General features: G+C 45.0%; 1 protein-coding gene across 5 annotated transcripts in view; it reads left to right on the top strand.

Annotated features, from left to right (window-relative positions):
• The first annotated feature begins 2319 nt into the window (after window positions 1-2319).
• The window catches only part of SAMD12 (sterile alpha motif domain containing 12), a 178174-nt gene continuing 159998 nt past the window's right edge, over window positions 2320-20495 (top strand). For all 5 annotated transcript variants that reach the window (XM_054816349.1, XM_054816346.1, XM_054816347.1 and 2 more), the window contains exon 1: window positions 2320-2458. In XM_054816349.1, coding sequence (XP_054672324.1) covers window positions 2446-2458 — 13 coding nt within the window. In that variant the 5' untranslated portion in view covers window positions 2320-2445. The remainder of the gene's footprint in view (window positions 2459-20495) is intronic.

The raw sequence follows: 20495 nt of genomic DNA on the forward strand, positions 1-20495 counted from the left end.
TGAGCAGAGAAAGCTAGTCTTTTTCTACTCTATAATTTAGCAGGGTGTTTTTAGAGAGTTAGCTTGCTCTCCCTAATGTTTTTGAAAGCTCTGCTCAAAACACTTTGTACTTTACCATAGATTAATGAATCAATTTACAGCCTTTTTTCTCTAATGAGTGACATAAATTAAATTACAATTTGTCTAGTCTTGACCAGAATTTGAGGAGTTTCTGGTGGTTTTAGATACTGTTAAATATGAGGTTTCACTAGCTATCATGTAACATTAGGTATCAAACACTATACCTTTTAACATCTGTCATGCCTTATTTGCTACCTAGTCACAGCCATAATTTTGCTGTTCTTCAGCAGGCACAAAGTCATAATTAAAACCTACAAGGCTGTTTAAAGGGCTTAGTAAAATTGTACTCACTGGGGATGTCCTCAGGGCCCACAGCTGAAATGTCGTTACCAGTCAGAAATCCAGCATACTAATGGGGATAGGACCTCAGCTCTCCACGTCCATGCCACTTGAACTCTGAGCCTTGATTTATTCACTCTATGGCTTCTAACTCATTCCAACCAAGAAAGCACTGCTTCACATACGCATTAGCCAGGTAATTACTCTAACATACCTCCAAATATTGTCATGAATAAATAAATGATTAATTGAATACATCAGCTTAATACAAAATGTCATCAAAATCACACAAGTTTCTGTAGTGACACTGTGAAGAAACTGTTGAAGTTTGTATGTGTGTCTTACAGGTATTTGAAAATGGTGAAATCTAGGAACACCCTGTTTTCTTGACAAAAAGTATATGAATATCAGCCCACTTCACCCAGCGTACGGGATCAGGTGTGTGATTGTATTGTGCTTGGGAATACCAGCACATCCTCTCAATCGTTATTACTTATAATGCACTGTGAGTATGCCTACCACTTTGCAAACACGTGAAAGACAAGGCTGCTGCTCCAGGGAGCTTGTATCTTGACTCATATACAACACAAAGGCTAATAGTTCAAATGCATATGAGAGCAAAGAACAAGCGAGGTCTTCAGGGCAAAGTTGGGAATAGAAGGCTTCAGGAAAGAGTTGGGCTTTAAGGCTGTTCTGTATAGGCTCTGGTTTTCCTTCATAAAATAAATAATGAAGATCTCATTTTAATTACTTTAGATATTTCAAGAATGTAAAAATTCCTGCGGTTTATGAAGATCTTATTCATTTGCACATTTTATATTCTTGCACTTTAATTTGAACTCATGGAGGCTGTTTTGCAAAAATAACCTGTCATGAATAATACTTATTAGCCACAATAACTGCTGCTAACAAACAAAAAGAACATGTGAAAATGTTTTCATGCCCTGTCTGTATTTGTCCTTGTATACTTGGTCCGTCTGCTGTTGTCCTCTCGATTTTAGTTATGACATAACATCGGTGAGTGAAGGAACTCATAGATTCTTTCTGGGCAGGTTAGTATTTGTTGATACATTTAAAGCAAAAAAAATGGGTATTTTTGAAGGAGAAAAATCTTCAAAACCTTTTTGATGTCTCAAAATGAAACTGAAAAGGGTACAAACCCACAGTTGCTTTTCATGCAGGAAACATTTCAGGACAGATCTTGAGGGTGCCAGGTTGTTTGGCATAAGATTGGTGAGGACGTGAAGTCAAGGTTCCATTACTGCGTCCCTAATCTCCTTTGTTTTCTGCATTTTTTGGACAACCTGTCAGACAAGATAAAGATGGTGAACGAAGGAAGACCGAGGGCCCCGCTGCAAGGTGAGGTGCTGATGGGAAGTTCCTGATGCTCTTTGTGTGCCTTTCTCCTTCTCTGCGGCAAACCTCCTCCAGCCCTGCTAGGGAGACCAGTGGGCTGGGATCGGGATTGGGATTGGGATTGGGATGGGACAGGACAGGGTGACACCCCAGTCTCTTGGAGCCGTCAGGCTGGAAGTCACAGTGACTGAAATACCACAACAGAAGTATCCCAGCGCACCTGCGAAACGACGTTTTCTCCTGGCAGGGTACCTGCTCAGCCCCTTCTTCCCGCACCGGGTGGTGGTCACCATCCCTCCAGCCCCTCACAGCCCAGTCGATGCCACCATCTGCTGCCTGCCCCCGTGCTGCTCTCCCGGCTCGGCAGGTGAATGCGGAGGCGTCCGACGCCAAGACCACCACAGAGGCCTGCGGGGGCCCCTCCGACGGTAGGGGAAGCCGGTGCCCCGGCCAGGCGCTCAGAAGCCCCCAGGGGACGGCGGGCCTGGGGGCGGCCGGCCGGGCCTCTGGGACTACATTTCCCAGGGTGCCGCGGGGCGGGCGCACGGCTCCGCCCGCCTGTCAGCGGGAGCGCTGCAGGTTGATCGCCGCGGCTGCAGATGAGCGGAGCCCGCGCGCGGGCGGGGGGGCGGCCGGGGCAGCGCCGCCGGGGCCGGGTCGGCGGCCGGCGCACTATGCGAGGCCGGGAGGATGGCGGTGGAAGGTAAGGGCTCTGCGTCCCCTGCCCGCCGCCCCCAGGGTCCCTCCCCTGTCTCCTCCCCCGGGCACTCACCTGCGCCGCGGCGGGGCCAGCCCGGCCCGGCCGGGCCCGGCGGGAGGGTGCGGGCGGCTTGTGGCCGCCGGAGGGGCCGGAGGCGGCGGCGGGGCCGCTCTGCCGCCCGCTGCACCGGCCTCGCCCGCGGGGCGCCTGGCCGCCTCCCTCCCGCCCCTCTCGGCCCGGCCGCCCCCAGCGCCGCGCCTGCCCCCGGGCCAGGTGGCGTGGGGTCGGGCCGTGGCGGCCCGCGGGAGGGGTGCCCGCCCGTGGGGGCCGGGGGCGGCAGCGCGGGCTGCCCGCGCAGCTTGCGGCAGCCGAAAGCTTCAGTCCGGCAACTTCCCGGCGGGCCCGGAGGTGCCGCCTCTCCCGGCAGGGGCGGCAGACCTGCGCCGCCTCCCTCCGAAGTGGCCCCGGCGGCCCCGCTCAGCTCGCCGGGCGTCTTCCCCGCCCCGCCGCTGCTCTCTCGCAGGAGCCGAGGCGCCGCCGTCCCCGAAGTGCCCCGAGGCCGTGATAGCCACGAAGCTTAGGCAGCCCCGGCCGTGCTCCCGCGTGGGCGCAGAGCTGTGGGCGCCGGGGTTTGCTCGGCCCCTCCTTCCCCCCCAGGAGATGCAGAAGCCCAGGATCGAGGTGCCCAGCTCCCGGGCAGCCGGGGACTGTGAGGTGTGCGTGAGGTGCCCGGCGCCTGGGGAAGTACCCGGTAATTGAGGTGATGCCTACCAGGAGCTGGAACGGTGAACGTTTTGCTGAGGTCTTCCAATAGATGCTGGGCTCCTGCAGCAGTCTGACGTTGGCTGCGTGTTCCCTTTCCATGGGGCTTTTGGGAAGTTGGAGGGGAGATGTGACTAGGTGTATGGGAAAAGGCAAATCCACTTTCCTGCTGTCTGCTTCCCAAATTCACTCTGTTTTCTAGTGCTTTAGAGAGAGGCATTGAGAATCCTGTAGTTTGTGTCCCATCGTGCTTTCTTCTGTGCCCTTGGGAAAGTTTCAGAAGTCCACACTGAAAACCAGCCATCTGACCCCTCTTCTATGTTGAATTTGGGGTATGTTGGGTTTTTTTGGGTGCTCATCTTGAGACCGCCTTGAGCTTTGTTTCTCAGATACGCTGAGATCTACAGTTCCATCAGAGACCACTTGCTTTATTGCTGAAAATCATGCTGAAGCTGTCTTTTGCTGAGTACACAAGTGACCACTGCAAATGATAGTCCAGCAAAAACTTGAGCTTACTGAAGGCAGTGGGCAGCTTAACGTCCCTGAAAATCAGTTTCCTAGGCAAACTCAAATAAAGGTAAACAAAACCACTATGTCTCAAAAGGTGTCTGTGTACATCCAAAGTTGTCCATCCTAAGCCATAAGGCTCTCCGTGAGTCAGTTTTCTTATGTATGGGCTGCTTCACTGAATGGCAGTTTTGAAGACTGTAATGATACAAAGAAGGAAGGTAGTGGTCCTGAATAAAAGCATTGCTGCTTCTGTGGCAAAAACTTAGCAGCATGAACTGGGCATGCGTGCCCGGTAGTGGGTAAGTAAATAAATGAAATGGACTGCCATGCACCAGATGGTTCATATGCCAGCAGCAACCCCTATTTCAGTGTGCTCTCTAATGTCATCCTCCTTTATTCACTTACAAGTCCTTCTCAGTCTGTCTGCTAGATCTTTTCAGGTCTGTAATAATTCCTGTCATATCTGCAGTGCCTTCCATCTGAGAATCTCTAAAAGCTTTGTAAATATTAATGAAGGAAAGCTCTGCTAAAGCTTTGGGAAGCAGTGCCTTTCCCTTCTCCTGAGATGGGATTTTTTTAACTCCTTCTTCCCATTTCCTTCCCACAGGATGTATCCCTGCTGTGGTCTCTCAGAACAGGCTTTCTTATCTGTGTGTTCTGCTTTCTCCCCATTTTGGGTTTTTCTCCCTCAACTTTCTTGCCTTAGCATAATTCTAATACCCTCACACTAGCACCATAAGATGACTACTTACTACTTCAGCACAAGTAGCCTTGTGGCTGTGACTACTTTGCATGAACATAGTGCATACATAATTAAGGCCTTTTCTTACCCATCGTTTTTTGTTGGTACTATGTTTCTTTGTGTGACTGTGCTTAGAAGCATATGTTTATCTTAATGCATCCATTGCTGTATTGCAGCCCTGGGTGTGAGCTGTGTTCTTTTCACAAACTGTAACTTTTGGCAGTTAACGTGGCAATACAACTTCTCTTTGAGAAGCTGAGAGGTTACTTGTCCCTCATGGCTCTGATCACCACCGCGTAAGGATCATACTCTAGTCAAAAGTAAAGTTGCCATGGAATCTTCTAAATTGATAGTTTTGTAGAAAAATGCCAATTTGCTGAACTCAAAATGTCTTGGACTCAGGAAACACAGAGCTTTTTTTTTCCTCCTAGTTGTTTGATTTGTTTGTTTTCACTTGAAAAATATTTTCCTGGTTTGCTGCTTGATCTCGAGAGCATAACCAGCTGTACCTCAGCTCTGGAAGCTTGGAAATAAGGAAATCCCTGAAAACCTGGTTTAAGCTGAGGTTGTCTGGCCTTCCAGTCTCTGCGGTAGTTGGCTGGGAGTTTGGCTAGGGTGGGCTTCCTGGGTCTTCAGGTTGTTTTATAGAGTGTAGCAAGGCTGCTGAACGGCTGGGCTAACTGGCTTCTTGTGCGAACTTGCAAGAGGCTGACTCTGGGATGCAACTGGCAGGGAGTGGAGAGGTCCCTGGGGCGCAAGGGAACCACGGATCCTGGAGCATGGGAGTTCCTGGCCGGAGCCAACATCCGCTGTCCCACCAGCTCCACCACGGCTATTGTTCTGTGGAAACCGCTCGTTTGTCAGCCTCTGCCACGAAGGCAGAGACTCTTTGTTTCTCCTTTCAGAAATGCTCTGCATGGCTAAAGTGAAAATACTTTAACTTCTAGTTTGTGCAGAATCTTTGAAAAATTCTGATTTCATTTTATCTAACAAATTATTGAAATCTTCCTCAAAGTTGATTATTTTAATGCTTTCTTAGCATGGAGTGCTGGAGTTTAGTTATAGCAACAAATGTCCAGCAGTTTACTTAAGGAAAATATCCCAAATTTTTTACTGGGATAGCTGACAGCAATGGATTTGCAAATATGAAATAGGAATTTGGAGGATACTACTCTTCCTTGCCAGTTATATACAATACACACCTGAGTGTCCCAAAAGAGATTATGTGGACTGGGAGGTCCTTTGGGCTGTATAGTACCAGTGCTTCTTGACCAGTGAAAGGACCGGTATGTGTATGGGAAAGTGAGTTTGCACTCCTTAGTATGAGCCCGTCTAGATGGGAGCACTGCCAAGGTAAGTCTATTTTTAGACCTAACAGTTTTGACAATGTTCCTTTAAGTGTTTTTTTTCCCTCTAGTAAGAATGAAAGAACTAGGTCAGAGCCAGGAGAAAAAGGCTTTTGATCTCTGCAACAGTATTCTCAAATTTTTTTTTCTTTTTGCTCTTGTGCAGCAGAGGTAAAGGGGAAGAGGGAAATAGTGTTTTCTTCCCCCTCAGTGTTTATTGCACAAGAAAGTGAGAGACTGACAGCACCCAGCAGATAGTGTAAGCATGGAGGTAATCCCACACAGTTCTGTTGGATCCCCTGCAGCTCTGACCTGTGGTGTTTTTGAGATTCCTGAGCAAAAATGCGCTAATTATATCATGGAATTCTTTCATAGTAAGTGTTTAATGAAGTTTGGTCTAACGTCTTTCCTGCTGTGTATAGGCTTTGGAAAGTGCATACTTATGTTTGTTGCTGGTCTCCTCCTGAAAGTTTATGTAAACTTCTACTGTCCTATGGCTCTTCTGTAGCGGACTCATGCTTTTGAGACCCTGGATCTACCTACAGGAGAATTTTTTTTTTTTTTTTTTTTTTTTTTACTAAGAAGTGGAGTCTTGCTGCCATAAAGTGATAGTGACTCTGGCCTTACCCGTTGATAATCCTCAAGGAGACTAGAGACTCAAAGGAGGTTAGGGCATTCTGGAGTGTGGAATCTTAACTGTTGCAAGACTGAAGTTACTTGCAGCTTGTAACCAACTTCTATCAAAGTGATCCTCTGAATTTCAGCAACATGTTATACCTGGGTGGAAAGCCTTCAGTGCCTAGCCAACTTCAATGGATATTGAATACTGCCATGTGTTTCCTCAGAGACTTGAGATACAGTGAGCTCATAGATGTGCTATGCGAACTGGACCAGGAATGTTAAAGTGATGAGTTCAGGACTATCCGAAAGACAGCTTTGAAGCAGGTTTCAGTGTAGGTACCTATCATGCTGTTCCAGGGTGTGCCCAAAAGTACAACTCTTTTGACAGGTATTCAGTTATTCAACTTTGTCTTATTCCTACACCCACTCTAGGCTCAGACTAGATGTCTCCACATCTAAGTTTCCAGGGAATGCGATCTAATAGATGGGTTTTCAGCACACTTAATTGCCTGTGGAGCAAAGAAGTAACAAACCATGTCATTCAAAAATTGCATGTGCTTCCATCAGTGCTCTTGTTTTCTTCAAGAGTTTCCAACCACTCCGTAGCTTGAGGGACTTGAGGGCAGAGCTGCCAGTTGGAAGCAAGGCTGAGATACGCATCTACCTCTCCAGTTGAAACTATCACATCAGGTCATTGCAGAGGAGATGGATAAGACCAGTGGTGGAGATGCACACAGGACAGAGGGGAGTAAGACCTCAGCTCCAGCCTTTGGTTTTGGTTCCAGTTCTGTATGTCGTTTAGTGACCATTTATTGCAAAAATCCATCCACAATTGTGGGATTCCACACTGGAACATAGGTCTTCTCCCATCCACGTTCACGTGGCAGCCTTCTTGTTCGGCTGTAACATCTGTACCATCCTTTCTTGCTTAGCAACAGCACAAGTTCAGAAGTTGGGGCTTCCCTTCTTGACACACCACCATCACCCTCCCACCCCCACAGTGTGCATACAGCTTGGTGGCAGCGTGTGCTCCTCTGCTTTGAACCACTGCTTAGAACTTTCCTATCTAGGTTGCTACATTTGAAAAAGTCAGCTCCATCACAGTTCATTGCATCTGCCTTTAGCAAGATCAATGATCCCTCCCCAAAGGAATAATTCAGCTAAGGCCAGGAGTCTGTCTTGGACTGTAAGTCCTCATTTTGAACAGGTACGCTATGCTCCTCAGTCATCATATAGGGAGACTGTGAGCTAAAGTTCAGAAGGTGCATTCCACTGTGGGAACTGGAGACCCCAAAATGAAGCTGTGGCAACGAAGAATGTCACTGCACTTAAGTCTCTTTGGGTGTATTCAGACTGAGTGGATATGATTGCAGGTTATGTGGTTGTTTTCCTCTCCCTGCTTTTAGAAATGAACCCATATTAGGCAGGAATCAAGGTACAGTATAGACTTGGTGTGTCACTGCATTTCCCTTGGATGAAACTTGGTTGCAGGATAAGAGTGTACCTGGAAGCTCAGGAGTGCTTCCAGGTCAACCAGTTTAGATACAATTCCGTGAGTGTTTGGCCTTACCCTTTAAAATATGTGGAAGACTCAGAAGCTCAAGGAGGACATTGATTAATATAAATTGGTTGTTTCAATGCAATCAAATCCCATCATAAGGATAAAACTTGTCAGTTGGTGGTGATGCATGGGCAAAGGGAAGGAATGGTGCTTTGAATATTCATGTGCTTTCTCCACCAAGAAGAGAAGGCAAGTGAGCAAAGTACAAGTTAGACATTAGATGCATTTCCCAACATACCAGAAAGTACTGACAGAGTCTGTAGTGATGTTGTAAGATCCCATGTTTAATGCTTAAATGGAAATTACACAATAAAATAGAATTCTTCTTGAGAGGTGGTTGGGGTTTTTTTGTTTTGTTTGTTTTGTTTTTTTTTCCTGAGATGTCCAAGTGTGGCAGGTAACATCCAAGGAGGTTGTGTAGCTTTGTTCCTCTTGTTTACAGCTCAGTGTATGAGGACAGGGCAAGATGTTTGGAGCCAGTCTCTTATGCTTCCCAGTGTCATGAGGGTTATGGCAGGAGAGCAGCCGTGAGAAGCTCCGAGTAAGGCACTGTAGCCAGCTAGTGTCCGAGTTGCAGAGTGGTGCAGGTTGTTCAGCTGATAACCCTGGAGAGGTTTCTGTCCAAAACATCATCTGTGCAGGCTTGCTAGTGAATGCAGCCCTCGGTATCTGGATAGCACCGTAAGTTTTTGTTTTGTCCATTGGACTCTGAAGGTGCTACAGCTAGTTTGCTGAGGTAGTAGAGCTGTTGGAGGGCTACTGCTCAGTGCACTGAGTATTAAGTTTCTGGGTTTGTTAGGGATACTGTTTCTGATTCTGGTGCCAACCTTCCCTGCTGTCCTGTCAGCTTTACCCTCTTGTGCCCTGTCATATCTCTCTGGTGTCTCTCTTTTTGTCCAAACTGTATGATCTCTGAGGCAAGGACTCCTCTTTCTGTGCACAAGAGATACTCAGAGGTTGTGACTGAGCAATCCTATTGTGGGTCATTTTTCATGAAAGCTGTTGCCTTCGAATGGATACAGGTATTTATCCTTGCAGATTAACAGTTGAACAACTCAGCCCTCAATTATTTGTTCAAAGCATGCAGAGAATGTGGAGGGAGTAGTTCTGGAAGGTGCCAAAGGCAAAGGTGTAGAAAATGGAGTAATTTTGAAGTCTTCTGAAACTGTCTGGTTGGTGGTGGTCAAAATAGCAAATAGGATTTCAGGAACTATGAGGAAGAGCTCAGAACAAGGCAAGAAAGATCTTTGATTCTACATTATTGCTTACTGCTCTTGCATTTTGAATGCTCCCTGCCATTTTGCTTTTCACGCCCCAAAAAAGGGACAGGACTGGAAAGAATACAGGAAAGGGCAGTTGGCTGGTCAGAGACATGGTGTGTTCTCTGAGAGCAGGTTATAAAGGCTCTGATTCTTTAGCTTGGAAAAGAGATGACCATGGACAGAATCCTTAGACATTGATGAATGGTTTGGAGAAGGTGAAAAAGGAACTTGGTCACAAGGCAGAACAATGAAGCTGTAGGGTTCTGTGCTTAAAATAAAAAAAAGGAAATAGTTTTTCACGTAACACCCAGTTCTCCAGGTACAGCTTTCAACCTTGGGTCATTCCTAACCTGCCAAGGAAGGATCAATTCATGTATGCCCTGCTCTCTCACCATTTTCTTTAGCAGTGGCATAAAGGGATAGACTTTGTCTGATTCAGCCTGATGATTTTTATGACAAAGTCTAGCTCATCTTGTGTGCATCTGGAACAACTCCACTCACCACAAGAACTTGATTTGCATCAATTAACTGAGAGGAGAATTTGTCCAGGACAACCCAGAAACCTGGGGGGAGATGGGCAATTGGGCACTGAACTATAAAAACATTAAAAGACAGCGTCATGATGTATCATGGAGAAATCATGCCTGACCAATCTGATAGCCTTCTATGATGGCATGACCAGCTGGGTGCATGAAGGGAGACCAGTGGATGTTGTCTGCCTTGACTTCTGCAAGGCTTTTGACACTGTCTCTCATAACATCTTTGTTAGCAAGCTTAGGAAGCGTGGGTTGGATGAGTGGACAGTGAGGTGGGTAGAGAACTGGCTGAATGGCAGAACCCAGAGGGTTGTGATAAGCGACGCAGAGTCTACTTGGAGACCTGTATCTAGTTGTGTGCCCCAAGGGTCAGTGCTTGGTCCGGTCCTATTCAATATATTCATCAATGACCTGGATGAGAGGACAGAGTGTACCCTCAGCAAATTTGCTGATGATACAAAACTGGGTGAAGTGGCTGACACACCAGAAGGCTGTGCTGCCATTCAGCAAGATCTTGAGAGACTAGAGAATTCGGCAAAGAGGAACCATATGAAATTCAATAAGGGCAAGTGTAGGGTCCTGCACCTAGGGAAGAACAACCCCAAGGCATCAGTACAGGTTAGGGGCTGACCTGCTGGGAAGCAGCACTACGGACAAGGACCTGAGAGTCCTGGTGGACAACAAGTTATCCACGAGCCAGCAATGTGCCCTTGTGGCCACGGCAGCCAATGGTATCCTGGGGTGCATCAAGAAAAGCATGGCCAGCAGGTTGAGGGAGGTTATCCTCCCCCTCTACTCTGCCCTGGTGAGGCCACATCTGGAGTTCTGTGTCCCGTTCTGGGCTCCCCAGTTCAACAAAGACAGGGAACTACTGGGGAGAGTCCAGCGGAGGGCTACAAGGATGATGAGGGGACTGGAACATCTCTCGTATGAGGAAAGGCTGAGAGAGCTGGGTCTGTTTAGCCTGGAGAAGAGAAGGCTGAGAGGGGATCTCATCAATGCTTATAAATATCTAAAGGGTGGATGTCTAGAGGAAGGGGCCAGACTCTTCTCCGTGGTGCCCAGTGACAGGACAAGGGGCAACGGGCACAAACTGGAACACAGGAAGTTCCATCTGAACATGAGGAAAAACTTCTTCACTCGGAGGGTGACCGAGCACTGGAACAGGCTGCCCAGAGAGGTTGTGGAGTCTCCTTCTCTGGAGATATTCAAAATCCACCTGGACGTGATCCTGTGCAATCTGCTGTAGGTGATCCTGCTCTAGCAGGGGGGTTGGACTAGATGATCTCCAGAGGTCCCTTCCAACCCCTACCAATCTGTGAATCTGTATAAATTACATAGCTCTTTTTTTCCCAGTATATGAGAACTGATACTGCTCTGAAAGAGGAACTGTGTGCTGTGTCAGGTCAATAGGGTTGGGGGGAAGGAGGAGCCTTGCATTAGGCTGCAACTGTAGAAATGCCACCCTGGAACGTACCAGTTCCCCACAGCACGTAGGGTTGGAAACTGCTGTACTGGCCTGCATAAATGAGGTGAAATGTTGTCTGAAGGAGACCTTCAGGATAGCCTGAAGCAGATTAGATCTACAGATCTCATCCTTAGTTGCTTCTGCCTTGGGTAGGTTGTATGTTCCCTCACCTTTGCAGAGAGTCCTCTTTCTCCAGAAACGTCCTGTGGCAGAAGGACTACAAAGAGAATGATGAGAGTTGCTGTCAGTAGCTACATGTTCTCTGTGCACTGTGAGCTAAACTTGGCATTAAAGAGCAGGTTCATTACTTGGAGTGGCTAGAATTCACCTTAATATGTGCTGCTCCTGGATGAAGCAAGCACATGGGCAGGCGGACTGAACTTGGGTTGAAGTGAACTCTGCATTCAATTACAGGATCTAATCTGCTCTCAAGGAGTATGTGACTGAACTAAAGGGCATGAGGAAGACATTTGGTGTGGATTGTAGCCTGCCTGTAGTGCAGTCCTGTCTGTGTCTATATAACATCGAACCTTGCTAGCTCATGCTCTTCAGCTGAACATTCAGGTCATTACTTCTCTTCGTTCCCCAAATCATTTGCTCTCCCCTGCCTTGTTTTTCTGGCCTTTTCTTTCTTCTTTTCTTCCCCCAGAAGGGATTTTAGTTGAGTTGATTTGCTTCTCTGCAAATAACATAGTAAGAGCAACAAAGAGACTTTTAATAATGCTGTTTCAGAAACATAAAGAAAGAAGAATTGTAATGTGTGTAAATAGAAGCTTTCTCCTGGATTTTCCTCTAGCAAAATAATTGCATGCTCTCGGCTAATGGTTTGTTGCTACACAAATCAGCTAGGGTACTAGGATGAGTAGGATACAGTGGTATGAGGAAGTAGTAGGAGGTGAAGAATTTTACTGGGCCAAGGAAAGAAGGCATTTCCAGGCTCTTCGGTTAAATGTCCAAGGGAAGGGGTAGCTTTGAACAATGATAAAGGAGGTAACTTTTAGGCAGTTGAGAGAAAGCCAGGACTGAAGACAGAAGTCAGCTGTCAGATTGCAGACTAGTTATGCTAGTAAGAATGAATAAATATATTTTCCTTTGCATTTTGATGACTTTGTGCATCATTCATGGGACAAGAAATAAAGCCTGGTTCCACAGCTGAACTGCAGCCATTTGTGTGCCACATGTTCAGCAGACACCGGCTTTCATGAGTAGGGCAAAGGCAGAGATGTGTGATGCGTGTCTGGGACAGCTCACCTCTGATGCTGTAATAAAGACTTAACCTGTGTCTGTCTGAACCATTCGTTGCATGCTGGATAGGCTCACTAGTGTTTAGAAAAGGTTTCTGATGTGATGCTGGCTGATGATGGAATTGAATAGTAGTGCTATTAGGACTTGAGAGGAGGCATTCTTAGAAATATAATTTGTGGTGGAGTGTGACTAGCTATTCTCCTAAGCAGTGATTGCAAGGCAAGTTACCTCCAGCAGTAGTGGAGCTAATGAAGACTTGTTTCTTACCCAGGTGTGTTCTTTATCTTTTCTCTCTACTTCCTCTCCATATTCACTCTGAAATCCTCAGAGGGCAACAGTGGTACATTGTCTGGAGTCTGTCTAACTCAGTTGGTGACTGACAATTGCAAGGTATGGTGGATACTGTTCCTTCAGAGAACGTGTTATTTTAGGTCTCTTCCTCTCTATCTACCCATTGATTTTTCATAGTTATGCTTATCTCCTGTAGGGTGCCTCTCACAAACTTGAAATCCAGAGGAGTTGCTTCACTTCTCAGGAGAAGCTTTGTAAATGCTTGCAGAAGCCTTCTTATTAACAGAGGATGAAATTAGTTTGCAAAACAAATTATCAACTGTTTTGTACTGTAATCATTGCTTAAATTATGTGCCTGTATACATGTGATGCATGTTACTGACTGACCTTTATTACTTTGTTCACTAAGATCCATTTTGCTTTGAGCTAATTGCATAGCTCACTAGTCCCCTTCACCAGTATTCTCTTCCTCTATAACTGTACAGGATTTGTGGTAGACTTGCCTTACTTATTTACTGAATTGGTCCATTTTTCAATGAGCTTCTGTGTTGCTAGTGTGAATTCAAGAGCTTCTTGTACCAACTGTACATTTATTAAAATGGAATGAGAAAATGCTTCAGAAATAATTTGGCTGTCCAGTCATTGTGCCTGCTTTTTATCATGAAATCCCGTTGCTGTTACAAAGGCAGAACTTGCTGAGTCTCCAAGGTCTATCGTGCATAGTGATAATATGCAGCCTGTCTCCTCAAGAGCAGGTGGAAACAGAAACTCTCTTTTATGTTTATAGCATTTGTGAAAGTCTATGAGATAAGAGATGGCAAGTGGATATTGCCATACATAAAATAAGTAGTTTCCAGGAGGAAAACTGTCAAAAATGCACAAGTAAATTTCTTAGCTGAGTACAGACATATCCTTGTGGGATGAGGGTCTTAAAAGGCAAACTTAACCCATACAAGAAGAGGATTTCTTATTCTGAACTTAGTGTTTCTGTTTTGTAGACAATTAAGGAGTCTTTCTTCTCTCTATACACTCAAGATTTGCATTGCCTTCAACCAAATTATGAGTTTATTTTGATTCCAGATGAAACTGCTAAGTTAATAATTCTGGTTTCTTGATATATTTCTGATGCTGTACGAGACTCTACCATCAGCTACCTCTTATAGCTGAGGTGTGTGTAAGAGGTATATATAGAATGTAGTAGATTGTCTCATGTTTTTACTCTTTCTGTGTTTCACTTTAGTTTTGGGCAACTAAAACAAGAGAGGCTAGAAAGGCAAGCGACTCTCTGGAGGGACCTGAAGGTACCGCAATGTGCAGCTTGCAGACTATGTCTATCTGAGCCTTGAACTCAAACCTACGGCTACAGCTCATCAATAGCAGGAGTTTACAAAGCACCCCACGGCTCAGCACTGGCCTGGCTTTTGGCACAGCCTATTTGTAATCGCTTAATGCTGATTTTTGATGCTGCCCAACAGAAGCAGATAGCTAGACACTGATACTACTTCAGCTAAGTACTTTGGGACTTCAGCCTTAGAGGAAGTTTCTGATAAGTTCATGTTATTTGTACTGAAGTAGAAAAGGTCCTGACTGATTTGGTGGGCTTCTCTGCTCTGTGTGAATGCTGCTGATTTGGTGGCCATTAGGTAGGCAGATTCGAGGAACAGTGGGCAAAATCTTGAAGCTACTTCCTCAGCAGTTGCTAGCAGTATTTACTAGGTGGCAACATAAGCGGCAGGTTGTATTCATGTGAAACTTTGACTGCAGTTTCAGCTGGTCCAAAGAGATGGGTTGGGGGAACTGTGCCAATTGACATTAGCTGGAGATAGGGCTGTATGGAGAAGTAATTCCTATAGGCAAAAGCCAGACAGTTGCTAAAAACTAGAAACTGATTGGTGAGGCAGATGGACCATCCATAGGAGTTATAGAAACTGATTACTGTGGAAAATTTTTCTGCCAGATAAAGTAGTCAAAATAACCCTAAATTTTATGGTACAAATTAAGGTCATCTTTATTAGCTGTTTTTAATCTTGTTTTTTAGTATTGTAGAAGTGATGCTAACTGCTCAGGTCAGACATAATCTTTGAAATAATACCATGTTTTCTAGGGATATTTAGAGTTACTAATGAAGTACAAGCTTCTGGAAAAATGAGAAAGGCTTTGCAGTGCAGATCCTTCTTGCTTGTTTGGTCAGTGTGAGCAGCCATCTCAATCTAGAATGAGATCTCAATGTTCTCAATGTGAATGTCTCCTCTCTGATCAACCCAGTTAAAGTGGGTTGTGAATGATGGCAAGCAAAAAGCCCCAGGGATGTTGTGTGACTAACTCGGTGTTGAAATGTAGCATCTGGAAATGTATAGGAGTCTGACTGAAAGTGCTGACTGCAAAATTTGATGTGGTTGGAGATTTGATTTGCTTTTGACAAAGACCTGGGCAGAAATGGAAGGAACAGGTCCAGTGAGAGCTGCTGTCTTGTAGGATCTCCTTTTCTGGAAATACCTGTTAAATCTTCATGACCTTCATGAAGACTTGAGATGACTGAAAAGATATTTGGATCCTTTGTATAAGGTCCCTGCTATGTCCAACCTGAGTTTGTTAATGTTCCAACTTCTGTCTGTCTTTTTCAACGACATGGCATTTTATGGTGGGACTAGGAGGGGGATTGTATGGATTTACCTCTTAGCATTGCGCAGCTAAGTCTGTGGCATGAATATATAAAACAGAGTTTGCATGTTTGCCAGGATTTGACACATGAAAGTTTTCTAAGGATTGTTAGAGGTTGGATGGGTATCTCCTGTGCCTGCTTTTTGTCTCCAAATAGCAAAAGCTAGCATATGACTGTGATGCACACAGAACAGGGCACATGAGTAAGAAGATGCTATTTTTACTTGATCGCTTTTTAGAATAGAGTAATTGTTATTGCATGTAACTCAAGTACTTGCCAAATATGCTTTAATGTAGCCATAATTGATCTGCTTAAAATTTTAAGCAGCCAGCAATATTCCCACTGAAACAAGTAGTTATGAAACGTTTGACATGGTAGGCAGCAGAGTGCACAGAGGTAGCGATTGATCATAATTTGATCTGCTAGGCCCTGAGCCTACAGATGGAGAGACAAAGAGTTTCCATCTGCCCGTGCAAAACTTTGGATATATCAAGGCTGTGTTTTGAAGAGTGCCTTCAGGCTTTTCTCAAGACAGGATTCACAGAGTACCCTCTAGTAAAAGGCAAGGCTTGCCCCCAGATGCCAGTAACTTCCTATGGCTCTTGGTGACTTGTGTACCATCAAGCGTGCTCAGACAAGCTGTCTCTTGGCTGCTTGCCATCCAGGAGGCAGGCGTGTATGGGAAGGAGGTAGTGAGGGGAGCGGAGCATTCGCGTTGCCCTGCAAGCTTTCCTTTCGAACTGCATACACGTGCTGTAAGGGATCTGCGTGGGCACAGAGCTCGGCTCGTGTGTATCGGCTTCTGCAGAGCAACAAATTCTCTTGCTCTGTATACATGGAAAGGACTTGGGTTTGTGTTCTAGCATGTGGAAAAATACACTGTGTATTGCATTAATTTTGTTCCTTCCCTAGTTTTTTAGGACAGATGCGGTCATTTTTCCATTTTGGGTGCTCCACTTACTATTTTTTCAGAGTTTTTGACTCTCATAACTTGGCAGATCTCAGCAGTCTTTTCTTTAAAGTTCTGGAAAAGTGGATATTTTCCTGTAGATTCAGCTCTACCATTGAGCTAGGAGTACAAGAGCATTTCAGTACCTTTGTTTTAAATAATAGTTTGTTTCGTAAATGTAATCTGTGGATCTATGTTATTGTGTCTGCCAGCACCATTCGTCATGTGCTTGTTGCTGTGCAGTCGGAGCTCTACAGAACATCCACCCTCCCTCCACAAAAGAAAACAAGTTCCTACCACAGAAAGCTTTCAATCCAAGTTAAGTGACAATTGTTGGGGAGCGGGAAGAGAGACGGCATTAATCAACTGTTAGGTGGGATTTTCAGCAAGGAAAGGAGAATAAATGCTCTGAAACTGGATGAAGAATTGTATTACTGAGACGTGGATGATATATGAATATTGAGATTGTATAGAAGAATATTGGAAGAGGTTCTGTTTCAAAATCTAATGATACTGCTGATACCTAGTGGTATTAGGCTGATACTATCAGGTGATTTGGAGGTAGCGTTTGGTGTCTTGATGGCAATGATGAGGTGGATTTAATTTGGTAGAGTGAAGAGGTGCTGAGACAGTAGCGATATTGTCAAAACAGCGCTGTGGGAAAATGGTCTGAATGCAGAGGGTGGAGTGAGCTAGCGTTAGCTAATGCCAGGGTAATGAGGAGAGCTTGGACGAGTATTTTAGCAAGAAACTACTTTGTAGGTAGAATCTTTTCCAGACAAATGCCATTAAGTCCTGAAGGAGATTTAAGAAGAGTCAGCTAAGAGGGTCAGAGCAGTTGGGTTGTGGTAAAGTTGGTGATTTGTGATTCTCTTGTATGAGCTGCTTAGACTCGGTTCTATAGGACGTTAACCCTGGGTGCTGTCAGCCCCCCAGCCCCTTTAGTTTTGCACAGTCAATCCTGAGTTTACAGCTGGTCTTATCTAGCTGAAATTATATAATGTGCTGATTTAAGAAGATAATATGTTATTATTGACCAAATGTTGACCTGCTTTTAACAAATCTTGAAAGGGAGCACTTACGGTTTGTATTGGCATTTAAAAGGAGGCAAGAGCACCACCTCTGTCTGCCACAGAGATGGATATATGTCTTTCTCTGTGGTAACAGGAAATAACAGACCCATGCAAGCAAATATTCCTTCCTCCTTACCCTCTGCGTAGCTGACAGTTGGAGGCAGCACAGAGGAAAACAGTAGAGCTGGCTACCTGAAGACGGCTCATGACAAAGAGAGATTTGCTTTGCAAAGTGACTGACATACTTATCCTCACCTCTGCTGTTTTTCCTTCCTGCCCTTCAGTCTGCCTTCTCCCCATGCTGAGGCTCTTGTTCTAGCTGTGTCTTCCTTAAGGAACAGATTCAGTCCATGTGTGTGGTTAGCCAAGACTGTGATGGGGGGTGAAGGAGAGAGATGAACTCTTTCCTTCTTCTACCCGTAGGAAATAAAAAAAAAAAGTAGTTCTCTTCCCTCACTCCCAATATCAGCAACTTTGGAAAAGTCTTTTCTGAGGCCGCCTGTGTTTCTTTTAACCAGTCACCTCTTTTCAATAAAAAGGTAATGGGCATGTATGTAATTGCTAGCAGCCTCTCCAATTTTTTCTCCCTTTTGTATCCTGAAGGAGCCCAATATAAAGCATTGCTGAAACAGCACTAGCATTCATTATTCTTGAAAGAATGATGAGCTAAGAATCAAACAGCTTTTTTAAGCCATACAGGTGATGCTTATGCTACCATGTTATCAGAAATCTGGATCATTTTCTCCCCGTAATGCATGGTATATTAATGCTGTAACCCAGAAGGCTTTCCTTCTGCATCCCCTACCACCCTCCTCCCTAATCTGTATGGTTTGGGGCACTGGGAAGGGAGGAGTTGCAATCCACAGGAAGCTTGCTGCTGGCAATGTTCTTCCAAGCAGTGTTAAGTCCTGCTGTGCTTTGTGATTTCTCTCTAGCGAGCACTGGAAGGGGGCTGATAGCCAAAACCTGCCTGTTTCTGGATGCTGCTGAGGTGTGTTAGCATTTCAAAGGTGTATGCGGGAGTCTTCCTATTCAGCTAGGCAAGATCCTTGCAGAAGACAGTTGGAGGGATTTTTATAGACTGCATTCCATACCAAGCGTCTTTCACTGCTAATTTCCAGCCCTTGCTGGAGCAGGGTGCGCTGGGAGTACTTTTACAGGTTGGTTAGGATATCTCCTCTTAGTTTGGCTACTAACAGAACAGTTTCCATCCTCACTGGGCTGCAAAAAAAGTCTGTCTTGGTGGATCACATCCATCTTCTCTGTAGTCTGGAGGATAAGGAAAGTAGTCATTAGTAATTACTTAATTCTTTCAGGTAGGTAAATATCGTCTAGAGGAGACAGATAATGATAGATGGATATGATCTAGGAAAGAAGTTTTTGGTGTCTTAGGACACACTGATGTAAATATAAACCACAAAATCATATCTCTTTGAAACCTCCCATGGGAGCTTAAAAGCCCCAAAGACTCCCTTCATCATAACAGCTTGGCAGGTTCTGGATACCTCCCCATAATGGCCAGGTGAAGCCTGTTAGCATCAGTGCAGAAGTAAAAAGGATTTCATGTTTTCTCCGACACAGAAAGAGGTCCTGCAAGGGAAAAATGGACATGATGTAGTCCAGTGATCCCTCCTCCTCCTCTTCCTCTTCTGTTGTCTGCTAAACAATTGACTATTTGGAGAAGGATCTCTGTCTCTTTTACATACTTGTAAAAGAAGTCCAGGACTAATCCCCTACAGCTACTCACCGTGATACTGAAATTTAGTTCCCTTCCTGTTTTTAGTTTCATTTACTAGTTTTCTGTGGGCCAGTGACATATTTTTCTGTTCTTCTATACAAAATGGCTACAGTTTGTAATAAACCATGTTGCAATTCTTTACTGCTTTCCATCACACAATGGTTGCAATGAACATAATGTTCCTTTGACTTGAAGATGGCAGATGTTTCCATCTCTAGATTGCAGATGTAGGTGTTGTAGTGCTTGGACCGATTACTTATCTTTTACAAATATTTGTAAGTTTTTAGAAATCCCAAGGAGAAAAGGCCAACTTTTTGGCCTCTGCTTTAATTTTGCACTGAGGAATTGCTGTAATTTAGGCTCAAAGTTTTCAGTTAAGACTCCGGGATTTAAGGTGAACGGATTTTCAAAAGGTGCTGTAGTTGAAGGACCATTTGCCTTCTCTGGCAGTATGAGCCTGTTTCCTGTGAGAGGCTTCCAAGGGCCGATCCATAGCTGGTAGAAACTGGCAGTTCTGATTCCTTCCCCTGCTCCCCACCCTTTGCTTCTAAGCCAAGCAAGAGTAAAAGGGCAGCTTTTGTTTTGGGTTTCTATTCAGGTCTGTCAAACGTTGCACCACAGTATCTGAGCAAAGTTCTTTTGCATACAGGGGAAGTTGGGACCATTAATTATGAGTGGTGCTAAAAGTAGTGCAGTTACCCAGGAATGTGAATGCAAAAATCGGATACTTGCATGAAGGGGAAGTTGCCGCAGGATCTACACATTTTAAAATCATTACATGTGCCAAGAAGGTTGTTAAGGCTACTCTCTATGTGAGTGCTGGAACTGTGAAACTTCAGAAAGAAAACAATTAAACTACTGCCATAGTTCTGAATGTGCATTTCTGTGGTGCGGTTTGCATTTGTTTTATTTTTTCCTCTGGCTGCTTTCCTTATTCTGCTGTCATTAGTCCACATCTCATTACATGCTCCTGGAGAGTACATCCCTCTTGCTTGTTAGGATGGTGTAGGTGGTAATTTGCAGCGGTACAAAGTGCTGAAGGAGAGATAATCAGCTGGATAAGTCATTACTCTGTGCAGAGACTGACTTGCTGACTTGCTGTGCAGAGCTTATCCCACATTGTTTAGGACCTAGAATGTTGTAGTAATTGAAAATGTAATAGAAAAACTTTAACTTGCTTGCCTAGAAAAGGGAAAAAAAAAAGGTATGGCTGAATGATGAATACACGGGATATAGTGTCCTACCCTAGTAAAAGCTCTAAGTTGAGGGTCTGG

This window comes from Grus americana, chromosome 2 (genome assembly GCF_028858705.1).
Source record: "Grus americana isolate bGruAme1 chromosome 2, bGruAme1.mat, whole genome shotgun sequence".
Taxonomy (NCBI): domain Eukaryota; kingdom Metazoa; phylum Chordata; class Aves; order Gruiformes; family Gruidae; genus Grus; species Grus americana.